This window comes from Thamnophis sirtalis, unplaced genomic scaffold (genome assembly GCF_051295495.1).
Source record: "Thamnophis sirtalis isolate CommonGarterSnake01/CBP01778 unplaced genomic scaffold, rThaSir2_p1.2 scaffold_4, whole genome shotgun sequence".
NCBI classification, from domain to species: domain Eukaryota; kingdom Metazoa; phylum Chordata; class Lepidosauria; order Squamata; family Natricidae; genus Thamnophis; species Thamnophis sirtalis.
In genome coordinates this window covers 53687612-53701858 of record NW_028261384.1, presented here as the reverse complement: position 1 = coordinate 53701858, position 14247 = coordinate 53687612, and the positions used below count along the sequence as shown (strand labels likewise).

Below are 14247 nucleotides of genomic sequence, written 5' to 3'. Positions count from 1 at the left end.
TTCTTTTAAATTGTTTTTATGTAAGCCGCCCGGAGTCCTTCGGGATTGGGCAGCATATAAATTTATTAAACATTAAACATTCAAACTTCCCAGAACCAATACAAGGTATAAGTCTTTAACAAAAACAGTCTAAAATATATTTGAAAAGAGAGTAGAAAATTAATAATGTCTTTAAATTGAACTTAGCTCCTCCTTGCTAGGCTAACTCTAAAAAATTTATATCATTCCTGATCTTAATCATAAGCTATCTGGAATTTCTTAGTCCCATATTTATTTTGAGTATAATCAATCTATTTTTTCCAGTCTCGTTTACATCTCTTGTTTGAATAGTCCTTAAGATATGCAGATATTTAGCCATCTCGGCTACATTTGTGACTTTCAATGTCCATTCTTGGATAGTAGGCAAATCTTCCTTCTTCCAGTATTGCGCCACCAACAGTCTAGCTGCAGTTATTAAGTGCAAAATCAAATTAATCTCTACAGCTGTACAATCAGTAATTATACCTAACAAAAATAACTGGGGAGGTAAACTTTATCCTTTTTTAAAGAATATTTTGCATAATCCACCATATTTTTATCCAAAATGCCTTAACCTTTTTGCAAGTCCACCATATATGAAATATATATGAAAATATGTGGCATCCACAGAATCTCCAGCATTTAGGTTGTAAATTCGGATACATAGAAGCCAACTTTTTAGGATCTAAATGCCATCTATAAAACATCTTATAAAAGTTTTCTCTCAGGTTTTGGGCTTGTGTAAATTTTCTTACCCAAATCCTTTCCCATGTATCCAACATTATTGGTTCTTCAATATTTTGAGCCCACTTTATCATACAGTCTTTAACTAATTCTGTTTCTGAGTCCATCTCTATTAATACATTATATAATCTCTTTATATGCATTGGATTTTGATCTCTTATTTGTTTAAGTAAATTATCCTCGACTTACATAAAACCAATTTTTTGATCCATTTTCCATCTGGCCTGTAACTGCCCATACTGAAACCATGCTTGAATTACCTTTTCCTCTTTTAATTCATCCAAGAGTTTTAGTTGTAGTACACCTCTTTCTAGGGTAAGAACCTGTCTGTAAGTAATTACATCCTGTTTTTGTACTATGTTCATATTTTCTATTGTGTGTCTGGGAATTGCCCACATGGGTATCTTATCATTTAATTTATATTGATATTTTTTCCAGACCCGCAGTAGAACATTCCTTAAAATATGACTTTTAAAATTCTTGTCCACTTTTTTGTTATATAACAGGTAAGCATGCCACCCATATACCAAATCATGCCCCTCAATATTAAGTATTCTATCATTTGTTAAATTAATCCAGTCACTAATCACAGATAAAATTACTGCGTCATAATATAATTTTAAGTTGGGTGATTTCAAACCTCCCCTCTCGCGCGCATCTTGCATTGTTTTTAGTTTTACTCTCGGTTTCTTCCCTGCCCATACAAATTTATTAATACCCTTCTGCCATTCTAACAGGTTCACATCTTTTTTAAGTATTGGTAACATTTGGAAAAGAAATAAAAATTTAGGTAAAATATTCATTTTCACTGCTGCTATTCTTCCCCGCAAAGATAACTGTAATTTCTCCCATTTTTTCATCTCTGTCTGTATACTATGCCAAAGTGGTTCATAACTGTACTTGTATAGCTTCCCATTTGAGGTTGAAATATGAACTCCTAAATATTTGACCTTTTTAACTATTTCACATCCTGTCATTCCTTCTAGTTCTTCCTTTTGTTTAGTATTCATATTTGTAGCTAATATCTTTGTTTTCCCTAAATTTATTTTAAATCCTGATACTTGACCATATTGATTAATCATATTCATGAAGACCTGCGGTTGGGTTAATATTATAACCAAATCATTCACAAAAGCACGTACTCTAGATTCTTGCTGCCTAATCTTAATTCCCTGTAAATCCTCCAAACCCCGTATTTTATTCAACAATAATTCCAAAGTTATGATAAACAATAATGGGGACAAGGGACAACCCTGCCTTGTACCTTTTTCAATTTGAAAAGAATCTGTTAAACTTCCATTAACTATAATTTGAGCTGTTTGCTGTTGATATATTGCTTTAATTGATTGTAAGAAACGTTCTCCTATTTGCATTTTTTGCAATATTTTGAGCAGGAATTGCCAATTAACTTGATCAAAGGCTTTCTCAGCATCTAGAAATATGAGCGCAGCAGGGATTTGGTTATTCTTTCCCAAATATTCTAGCGTATTAACAATTAGTCTAACATTACTTCTCATTTGTCTCCCTTGAATAAAACCTGTTTGATCATTATGAATCAATTGCTGGATAACCAACATTAACCTATTCGTTAATATTTTGGTAAAGATTTTATAATTTACATTAAGTAATGATATAGATCTATAATTTTTTGGTTGAGTAAAATCTTGATCCTCTTTAGGTATCAGGGATATAAAATCTGTCTTCCAAAATGGGGGTACCTTGCCTTCCACTTGAATCTTATTAAATAATTCCTTAAGAGGTTCTACCATTTCTAATTGTAGATTTTTATAATAAACCACCGTCAAGCCATCTGTACCCGGTGCTTCCCCTGCCTTTAACTGTTTGATTACCTGTAGAATTTCCCCCGAAGTTATTGGTTGGTTCAATCTTTTCCTCTGCTCATCTTTAACTATGGGTATTTTTTCTTTGTCCAGGTATCTATCTATAGCTAGGCCTTGAATTTTATCACTTTTGTACAATCCTATAAAAAATTCACGAAAGACCTTTTGAATCTCATCCTGTTGATACACTTCCTTCCCTCTATAGTGTAATTTTGCTACATTACGAGATTTTTGTTTTTTCCTAATCAAATATGCTAACCATCTACCAGATTTATTTGCATTACAGAAAGTGTTATGTTTTGCATATAGCAAATTGGTAGCTGAAATCAGCATATTAAATTGATCTTTTAATAAGGTAATTGCTTCTTTAATCTTTTTATCTCCTGGTTTTAAAATTAACTCTTGCTCTTTCTTCCTAATTTCATCTTCCAGTTTGATTCGCTTTTCCCCCTGTTTACGTCTATGTAATCTATTTAGATTTATCAAAGCTCCTCTCATATACACTTTACTTGCATCCCATACTATTTCCATAGATGAACCCTTATTCATATTAAAAACAAAGAATTCTGCTAACAATTTTTTACATTCATAAATATATTTCTTATATCTAAATAATTTTCATTCAATCTCTAAGACCTTCTTGCTTGCGTCCCAACTCCCAACTCCATCCAAACCGGATTATGATCTGATAAGACTCTGGAACATATCTTTGTCTTCTTTACCCTAGAAAGCAAATCATTGGTAGTTAGTATGAAGTCAATCCTAGAAAAGGATTGATGTCTATCAGAAAAGAAGGTAAAATCATATTCTTCTGTATTTCTTTCTCGCCAAATATCTCTCAGTTCAAAATCGTCTATCATGTCGAAAAAGGTCTTAGGTAGTTTTGCTCGCATTTGAATATTTTGCCGAGAAGCCTTCTTATCTTTCTTGGTATCCATAACACCGTTCCAGTCACCCAATAGTATGCAGGACCTATAATCCCAATGTACTTTTTATAAAATCTATCTATTTTTATAAAATCTATCTTGTTGTTGATTGGGAGCATATATTCCCAGTAGCAATATCCTTTTCCCTTCTAATACCAGATCTATTGCAATGTATCTTCCTTGGGAGTCTGCTTCAATTAATTCAGCTCTCATATCCTTCCTTAAATAGATAACTATACCATTTTTCTTCTCTGGAGCAGAAGCTATAAAGTGTTGTCCAAGTCTTGTATTAATCAAATATTTTTGATCAGTTGATCTAATGTGAGTTTCTTGCAAGCAAATTATATTATTCTTGAATTGCTTAAGATAGTGATTTATTTTCTTCCTTTTCTGTGGTGAATTTAATCCATTAACGTTCCACGTTAAGAACTTAGTTGTCATCTTTGGCTCCCTGAAGCTTTTTAAGAGCCATCTGGACATCCTGGAATTTAATCTTTGGCCTGGCTCCTCCCACTGCTTCTAGACTGATACCTGTAGCTTCTTGACCGGTGGCAGGTGTTTGTTGTAATTGTTGCTTTTTTAATTCTTGGTCCATTTGTCTGGTAATCACACGGGTTTGTCTTTGTTCCTTGGCTCCTTTGTACTTCTGAGAGAGAAAGTTGATCCAACCTTGTTGATACTTGTGTAGTTTGCTGTCTATCCTGTCCTTCTTGTTCTCTTTCTCTGGGTCGAGGCGGGGTGGGATGTCCAGCCTTCAATATGTTATTGTAGAAGTCTTGGGCCTTCCATACTGAATTAAGATGGTATCTTTGCCCCTGATAAATGAGTGCTAGTCTGGCTGGCACATCCCATCTGAACTGAACTGACGATTTTTAAGCTCTTCAACTAAAAAAGCTTAGTCTTTCCTTGATCTCAGCATTTTAGGTGGTATCTCTTTCAAAACAGTCATCTCCTGACCCCCAATTTGAAGCTTAGTTTTATAAGACTCTTGCAATATCGTATTCCTCATGTCTCTTGTACCAAAGTACACCACAATGTCTCTTGGTAGTTGCTTCTGTCTGGCAAGCCAGGAGTTAACACGATAAACCTTTTCAATTTGCCATTCAAAATTCCCACCTGGCCTTCCCATCAAATTATCAAAGGCTTCTAAGAGAATCTGTTTCAAATTTTCCTGGTTATTTTCACATAAATCTCTTATTCTTAATGCAAATTCCATTTGTCTATACTGTAACATAATAATTTCATTTTCAGCATCTCCAACTTTTTGTTGAACCACTTTCGATGCCAAGTTGATATTAGAATCACTAAGATCTTCAAATCGATCTTCAATTCCAGACATGTATCCTGATAGAGAATTAAAAGCCCCCAAAATATTGTCACTAATTTTCTGATCCCAGGTCACAAGTTCATCAGACAGTTCTTTATAAGCAGTAGATATCTCCTCCTTAATTTTTGTTTCCATCGCAGCTGCATGATTTTTAAAAGCTGGGCCAATTCTTTCTGAAAAAATTCTTTAGTCAAAGGCTCCCCTGCAGCAGTGGGGGGGAGAGAGTAATGACTGTAATTTCGCAATGGGAGCAGGCGAGCTGCCCGCACTTTTGGAGATATTAGAAGGGGGGAGGAGGGGGGGACTTTTTGCCTAGAAGCCATTCCAAGTTTAATCTTCTTCAGCCAATTAGTAAGTCTATGCAAGCCGATTGTACAGCAATTGCTGTTTAGTTTAGTGATAAATCACTTCCTTTTCTTTAAATGTTCTAAACTCCGTAGAAATATTTTCAAAGTCCAATCTATGCTACGAAGCTGCTCGGCGCCATTTTGTATATCTCTTTAGCAAGTAACTTATCAGAAGGAGTTCTTGTAAAAATGAAGCTAAGGATTAATACATACAATTAGAAGTTCACGAATAGAGGCTCTGCCAGTTCTGGAATCAGTAAAACAGATTTTATGCTTGTGCTGAGGATGAGTGGATTGCCTTTGTTCTGCAAATAAACGCAGAAGAAGTTCTTGGCGCAGAGAATATTATGCTGATAGGTGCCCTTCCTCCCTTTCCCAGATTTATGGTCTGGGAAGGTTAGTTGGCGTGCTGCCCAAGCATAATTAGCTCACCTTCTTCTTCTAAGCCCGAAGTAAGCCCTAAATAGGAGGGAGACGGGGGACCCCTTACAGGGTAGGGCTGAGGAGTATGTTCAGTTCTTGGCGGACAAAGTTGCTCGGTTTCGGTCGGATTTGGACTCCACCTTTGCAGATCCAGCCGAGGCACAAGGGGATAAATTGGCAGACCATCTCTGGGTTGAGTTTCAGGATGTTGCCCCTGGGGATGTGGACAAGGCCATAAGAGCTGTGAGTGCCTCCACTTGTGTACTGGACCTGTGTCCCTCCTGGCTGGTTGCCAACAGCAGTGAGGTGACACGAGGCTGGATCCATGCGGTCGTTACCGCCTCCCTTCGGGAGGGGCACTTCCCTGCCGCACTTAAAGCGGCGGTGGTGAGACCCCTCCTGAAGAAACCATCTTTGGATCCAGCCGTTCTTAACAATTACCGTCCAGTCTCCAACCTCCCCTTTGTTGGGAAGGTTGTTGAGAAGGTGGTGGCCTACCAGCTCCAACGGTCCTTGGAGAAAGCTAGTTACCTTGACCCTTTCCAGTCCGGCTTCAGACCTGATTACAGCACAGAAACCGCTTTGGTCGCATTGACCGTTGATCTCTGGAGAGCCAGGGATGGAGGCCATGCATCCATCCTTGTTCTCCTTGACCTCTCGGCGGCTTTCGATACCATCGACCATGGTATCCTTCTGTGACGACTGCGGGAGGTGGGGGTGGGAGGCACTGTTTTGCAGTGGTTCTCCTCCTACCTCTCGGACAGGTCGCAGTCGGTGTTGGTTGGGGGGCAGAGATCGACCCCTAGGCCCCTAACATATAGGGTGCCGCAGGGTTCGGTCTTATCTCCCCTACTATTTAACATCTACATGAAACCGCTGGGCGAGATCATTCGGAGGCACGGGATAAGATACCACCAATACGCGGATGATACTCAGCTGTATCTGTCCGCCCCGTGCCAACTCAATGAAGCGGTGGACGTGATGAACCGGGGTCTCGAAGCCGTTAGGTACTGGATGAGAGCTAACAAACTGGTACTCAACCCGGACAAGACCGAGTGGCTGTTGTGTTTCCCTCCCAATAATTTGGCTAGTGTTCCATCACTCAGGCTGGGGGGCCAAATTTTATACCCCTCAGACAGGGTTCGCAACTTGGGAGTCCTCCTGGACCCATAGCTGACCTTTGACCACCACCTGTCGGCTGTGACCAGGGGGGGCATTTGCCCAGGTTCACCTGGTGCGCCAGTTGCGACCCTACCTGAACCGGGAGGCTCTCACAATGGTCACTCGGGCCCTTGTGACCTCTAGGCTGGAATACTGCAACGTGCTCTACATGGGGCTGGCCTTGAAGAGCATCCGGTGACTTCAGCTAGTCCAGAATGCGGCCGCGCGAGTGATTGTGGGCGCACCACGGTTCGCCCACATAACACCTATCCTCCACGAGCTGCGCTGGCTACCTGTTGATCTCCGGGTGCGCTTCAAGGTGCTACTTACCACCCATAAAGCCCTCCATGGTAGTGGATCTGAGTACTTGAGAGACCGCCTTCTGCCGATTACCTCCCTCCATCCCATCAGATCGCATAGAGTAGGCCTCCTCCGAATTCCATCCGCCAGTCAGTGCCAACTGGTGACTACGCGGAGGAGAGCCTTCTCAGTTGCAGCTCCGACGCTATGGAACAATCTCCCCGTGGAGATCCGCACCCTCACCACCGTCCAGGCCTTCCGCACAGCCCTCAAGATCTGGCTATCCCGTCAGGCCTGGGGATAAGACTTTACTCTCGCCCCTCCCGAATGTTGAATGAATGTTGGGTTTTTTATTGCTAATTATTTTTATTCACATTTTCTTTTTGTGTTTTGTCCTGCACTTCCCTCCCTTTTTATTGTAAGCTGCCCTGAGTCCCCTCAGGGAAAAGGGCGGCCTATAAATGCTTAATAAAATGAAAAAAAAATGAAAATGAGGTAATCAAGCTGTCAAACGGCTGATGAATTGCTGTTCAGACAGTTTAACGCAGCCAAGAATCGGAGCTGTTAAGAACAACAAGCTCCCACAGGCCCCCTCCCACCGGAACAATATGGGTGTGATTTTTGAACCCAAGGAGCCTGAGTGCGAGTGGTCACCCTAGCCCTGGAAGGAGCTGCTGTCAGATGGATGGTGACTTTACATGATGCCGATGCACCAGAACTGAGGGACTTTGATTGGTTCATGATGGCTCTGTGACGACGATTCGAGGACCCCTTTGCAGATCGCAAAGCACGCGACCGCATTAAAGTTGTGAAGCAGGGACGCCGGCCAGTGGCAGAGTATACCGAAGAATTCCGAGACCTGGCATGTCATGTGAACTGGCTAGAGGATATCCTGTTAAGCTTGTTCAACGATGGGCTGAGTGATGAACTCTACAATGCTTGTGTGGCTTGAGGTGCCCCAACCCATCTACATGAGTGGTATCTTATTGCTGAAGAGGCAGAGATCGACATGGCCAGAAATCAGTATCGGGCAGGACAAATGTGGAAGAAATCCCCACCCCAATGGAAACAAGAACCTTTTAAACCTCAAATGACAACTTCTCCGAAATCCTTAGTCTGTTTCAAGTATGGAAAAGAAGGGCACCGAGCTGCAGAATGCCATTCTCAGGCACTAGCTAAGAAACAAGATCACCCATTGGGGGGAAAACCTACGAAACCTGGTCAGCGCGGAAAGGAGATGGCCCTGAGGAGCAGGGAGACCGTAGAATTTCCACCCCCTCCCTTCTTTCAGGAGGAAACCTGGCTTCGCAGGAGGAACCATACTCATCTGGAAGCAATCCAGAGAATGAACCACTGGTAAGCAAACCACTTAAACCGCTTACCTTGCCCCTGAGACTATTTATCCCCAACTGGGAGAGGGGGATGAAAATCTCAGCTTTAGTGGACTCGGGGTGCATCCGCTGTTTGATCAGCCCAACCCTAGTAAGGAAGTTGAGGATTAATGTAAGGAAACTGAAAAGCCCCATAGCTTTTTGCCAACTAGATGGGTCAATAGCAGGGGGGAGCCAGCTTCATTTATAGTGGCGCCTGGCACGGAATGGACACTAGTTCTGGGTCTTGCATGGCTGAAAAAATGGAACCCCAAAATTAATTGGAAGCAAGGCACCATAAGAGTGCAGATGCACATGACTTTTGCTGAGAATCCAGACAGAGAAACTGAGGGGGCAGAGCACTTAGAAACAGCAATACCTGCTTACACTATGCCAACCCAAGACATACACAAAGAATATAAGGACTTGGCTGAGATTTTTAGTGAAAACTCATCTGATGAGCTTCCACCTCACCGCTCCACTGACTGTGTGATAGAAATCCTACCTGGAGCCAAACTCCCTAAACCCAAGATGTATAGCATGTCTCCAAGGGAGCTGGAAGAATTGAGGGCATTCATTGAAGAAAAGCTAGCAAGAGGTTCATTGAACAGCCCGACCAAAAGTTGCAGCCCCAGTGTTGCTTAGAGAGAAAAAAGATGGCTTCAAATGCTTATGTGTTGATTTTAGAAATTTAAATTCAATCAGTATGGCAAATGTATATCCCCTTCCACTCATGAAGGATATGCTAGCACACTTAGCCAAAGGAAGAATTTTTTCAAAGCTGGATTTAAGGGAGGCTTACTACCATATCATGATTAAGGTGGGAGATCAATGGAAAATGGCATTTAACACCCCTCTTGGATGCTATCAATTCAAAGTGCTACCATTTGGGCTACAAGGGGTCCCTGCAGTATTTATGCAATTAATAAATGAAGTGTTGCGAGAGCATCTATATAAGGGCTGCATAGTCTATATTGATGACATTTTATTATATTCTGAGACTAAGGCAGAACATATAAAACTAGTCCAGGCGGTTCTGAACAAACTTCGCTCTGCAAAACTTTATGCTAAACTCTTCAAATGCGAATTCCACCAAGAAAAAATTGATTACTTAGGATACTGCATTTCACACCAGGGCATAGAAATTGATCCTTCGAAAGTGCAATTGGTACTTGACTGGGAACCACCCAGAACACGCAAACAGTTGCAAAGCTTCCTGGGATTTGCAAACTTTTACCGGCAGTTTATCCCCGCTTTTGCCCAAATTGCTCTCCCCATCACCAAGCACTTAAAAACGAAGGGGGAGGGAAACCTGAAACTGAAGCACCTTTGAACTGGATAAGCAGCATTTGAAAAACTTAAAAGGCTGTTTTTGGCAGAACGGATCCTAAAGCACCTGGACACAGAGAAACTATTCGTCATACAAGTAGATGCTAGTGATGTGGTGATAGGAGCCGTCTTACTTCAGAAAAATGAGGAAGACCAATTACAACCATGCGCTTACACATCCAAAAAATTGAATGAATCTGAGCAAAGGTGGGCCATCTTTCAATCTGGAGACTTTTCCTAGAAGGGATTAAGATCCCTTTTTAAGTCTGGACAGATCATAAAAATTTAGAAGCCCTAAAGACCCCAAGGAAACTCTCTCCAAAACAAGTATGATGGGCTCAGTACTTTAAAAGGTTTGAACTCACACTCAGATACCTCCGGGGTGGGGGAGGAATTTCCTGGCAGATGCACTATCCAGGAAATGGCAATACAATAGTATGAAGCCAAACGTAATCAAACCCAACATACAAGGCAATCAACTAGCTGCTAGAGTAACCACCAGATCCCAGGGAAAACGAGACACTCTGGAGGACAATGACACCATCCAAACTTTTAAACAAGCTTTAACCACCGATTAATGGTTTTTGAGCCACAAAGACAGGTGTCTGATGAAAGATAACCTAGCTTGGGTGGGAGGGAAGTTTTATGTTCCAGCCAGCCAAAGACTGTACTTAATGGAAAGGTGCCACGACTGCAAACTAACAGGACACTTTGGTTTTGTAAAAACTTTACATCTAATTAAAAGGTAATTTTGGTGGCCATCACTAAAAATGGACATAGAGAGCTATGTAACCAACTGTCCAATTTGTGCGGCAGCCAAAAGATGCCAAGGCAAAATGCCAGGACTGTTACAGAAGGTAGCCGAGCCCTCAGCACTCTGGAAGGAGATAGCTATGGATTTTATTGTCGAACTACCAGAAAGCGCAGGGAATAATGTCATTTGGGTTCTAACAGACTTGTTTTCAAAACAGACACATTTTATACCGTGCCAAAAGATCCCAACTGCCAAACGTCTAGCCAAGTTATTCTTTATACACATTTATCGCCTTCATGGAGCCCCACAGAGAATCATCTCCGATAGAGGGGTCCAATTCACCTCAAAATTTTGGGGAGCATTCTTAAACTTACTGGGCACCACCCAAGGACTGAGCTCCAGTCACCATCCGTGGACCAATGGTCAAACTGAAAATCGGAACATGGTTCTAAAACAATACCTAAGATTTTTCATTAATTTTCAACAGGACAACTGGGTTGATCTTTTACCTTTTGCAGAAGTGGCCTTCAATAATGCTGTGCACTCAAGCTCTGGGTTCACCCCTTTTAGAGTAGCAACAGGCCAGGATTTCAACCCCATGCCTGAACTACCCACAGAGGAACCAACCATCCCCTCACTAAAAGAATGGATAGACAACCTATGAAACACATGGCCAGTGGTTAGATTAGCGTTACAGGGAGCTAGAGAGGGGCTTTCAAAACTCAAGCTGACAAAAAAAGAGTAGATCCCAAACCCTTTCTTGTTGGAGATAGAGTATACCTATTGACAAAATTCCTGAAATCGTTGCAACCATCAAAGAAATTAGGGCCACATTTCATTGGACATTTTCCGATCACCAAAGTTATCAACCCAGTAACAGTAGAATTACTCCTGCCAAAGACACTCAGGAAAGTCCATCCACTGTTTCACATTAATTTACTCAAACGAGAAGTAATCTCACAACTCAGACCACATGCATCTACACCTCCTGTTCCTATCATGATAGAAGGCGAACAACATTTTGAAATTAAGGAAATCCTGGACTCTAGGACCCACCGGGGGAAAGCCCAATACTTAGTTGCTTGGAAGCATTTACCTTCAGCCCAAATGAATGGGTAGAGAAACACTATGTTAGGGCCCCTGCCCTATTGAAAAAATTTCACTCCCAATACCCTGACAAACTTTGTTAAAATACTATGATGCAATTTCTTTTCCTATTTTTTCACAGGTTAATCTCTCCTTTTTCTAAAGAATGGCAGCATGTCAGATACCTAAAAGTGATACTGCCATTCAATTGGGAGGAGGGGAGCTTCAGAATTAAATCATTAGTTACATCTGAAACAACTGGATTTTACAACTTTACAACTGGTTTCCTGTCACTGGGAGACTGAAGGTCTCAACATCTCTGGAGGGATGTTTATGGTAGCCATGTGGGATATATAACTTTGATGTCTAACTAGTGATAGCCATGGGAACATGTGCTTTATTAACTCCCAGGGCAGAAGAGTTAAGGAAGCAACTTCACACTTGTGTATTGGTCAGAATCTGCATTCAGACAAAGGGGAGGGCTCATTATCAGCTTAATCCCATTTGCATGGCCTAAAGGTTTACAGATGCTGCTTACTTCTAATGGTTTCCATCCTGTTTGATTAAAGGTTCCTTTTTAAATAATCCGTTTCAAGAGTCTTTACTTTCTCAAGTTAGGAGAGGAGCCATTACACACAGAATGAAAAAAAACAATGAAAAGAAAATGTGCATCCAGAAGAGTGAAACACATATGTCAAACTACCAAAATCTAATAAAAGCTTAACATTCCATGCTAATTTCTGACCTTGGAGTAAAGTCATGTGTTTCATGATTTTTAGAACAGCTGTTTGAAGGAAATTATATGAATATTTGGGGATTGTGCTGTACCAGAGATCAGACATTGCAACGGAGAAATTGCATTACCTAGGTCCAGGGGTGGGTTTCTCACCCCGTTCTAACTGGTTCGATTGGAATGAGGCCGGCGGCATCCTCGCGCATGCGTGCGGCATCCTCGCGCATGCGTGCGGCGCGCGTGTGCACGTGCGCGGTGCACGCATGCATACTAGCGTCTGTGCGATGCTTCAGCTGCTCCTGGAGGATCGCGCAGGCACTGTATGCATCCTGCGCATGCGTGGAAGCGCAGAATTAATCAAAACCGGGTAAGGAGCGGGCACGGGCGCGTGGGCGCGCGCGGGCGCAGAGGGGGGCCTTCGCCGTTCCCGGAAGTTACTTACTTCCAGGTTCGGCGACCAACCGGTTTGCAGGGACCGCCGCGAACTGGTTGAAACACAGCCCTGCCTAGGTCCCAATATACGATTGTATTGAGGAGACTCCCCCATTCTTCTTGATCTCACTTGGCACAGAGAAACTATTGGAGGTAGATGCTCTCTTGATATAGCTAGGCCCTATACTATATAGGGCTTTAAAGAAAGTAACCAACACCTGAAATGTGCACTCAAAAGTCAAATGACACCATGTGGAAATTACAAAGCAGGGATAACACATTAGCATAATGTGATGCATCCAGCACTGTCTATGCCATCATGTTCTGGAGTACCTGTACCTTTTGAGTAGATTTCAAAGGTAGCCCCATGTACAGCAGATTGCAGTAATTCACTTGAGAGGTGAAAAGGATATTAGTGATTGCCTGAAAGGTTTCTTGGTGTAGGAAAGTGCACAACTGGAATACTAAAATGAGAGCTATGCTTATTTCTCTTTCAACTGTAACTCTACTTTTATTCCAGCACAAGGGGATTCAAACTAATTCATTTATCATCCAGAGTTTACAGAATTTGAAAATCCATATAAATAAAGGAAATACCTTTTCCATTGTTTCCAGGGTTTTACTCCAGATAAGTAACTCATTTTTTTGCCCTCTAGCTTATTGGCTCCATTCATCATAGAGTCTGATTTCATACTTTTTGGCTTTTATGAATATGGTGTCAATTAAAGTCCAAATTGGTCAAATTTTAAAAGAGCTTAAAAACTGATATGCAGGTTTTTCAAACATCTTAAGGGTAAACTTTTTTTTTAGATTTTAAAGTTATTGAGCTCAACTAGTACAGTATTTTCATGGGAAAATGCATCTACAGCAGAATGCTTCTGTTTATTTCGATGGACCATTTTATATCCCTTTTTGATCCTTTGGCAATTTATTTTTCAATCAACCTTTTACAAGAAGATAATGAAAATGAAGAACAAACCTTCATTCCTCGCTGGCCAGAGGAGCCTTTTTCCCCTTTCTCTCCAGGTTCCCCAGATTCTCCCTGTTTTCCAAAATAAGTAAGTCATTACGTGTGAGAAAAAAATAAATGTGACAAACATAAATAGAGGTATGGATAATTCTAAAATAATACATGATGCTACAATCATTTAGTGTCAATATTTTAAATATAAAATCAAGATCAGATATTTGGGAGATATTTTTCCTACTGTTATATTGGTTTATCACTTAATAAGTCCTAAGGTACTGGCTTTATTTTACTATTGATAAATACTCTTAATAGTACACATAATGAACATTAACACTGTTGGTTTACAGCTTAATCTGAATATACTATGAGGTTTGGAGGATTCCTAGCTATGCTGTTTTTACTATTTCAGCTGCTTTTGATGATTGACATGACGTGTAGTTGCCTCTAAGTTAATTAACAGAGGTTCTCCAATCTAGCAAAATAGTT

General features: G+C 41.1%; 1 protein-coding gene across 1 annotated transcript in view; it reads right to left on the bottom strand.

The window, feature by feature from the left end:
* Positions 1 to 14247, bottom strand: part of LOC106546748 (collagen alpha-6(VI) chain) — a 104203-nt gene that overhangs the window by 25135 nt on the left and 64821 nt on the right. Inside the window, exon 26 of the mRNA XM_087714385.1 lies at positions 13771 to 13833. Within this exon, the coding sequence (XP_087570511.1) occupies positions 13771 to 13833 (63 nt within the window). The remainder of the gene's footprint in view (positions 1 to 13770; positions 13834 to 14247) is intronic.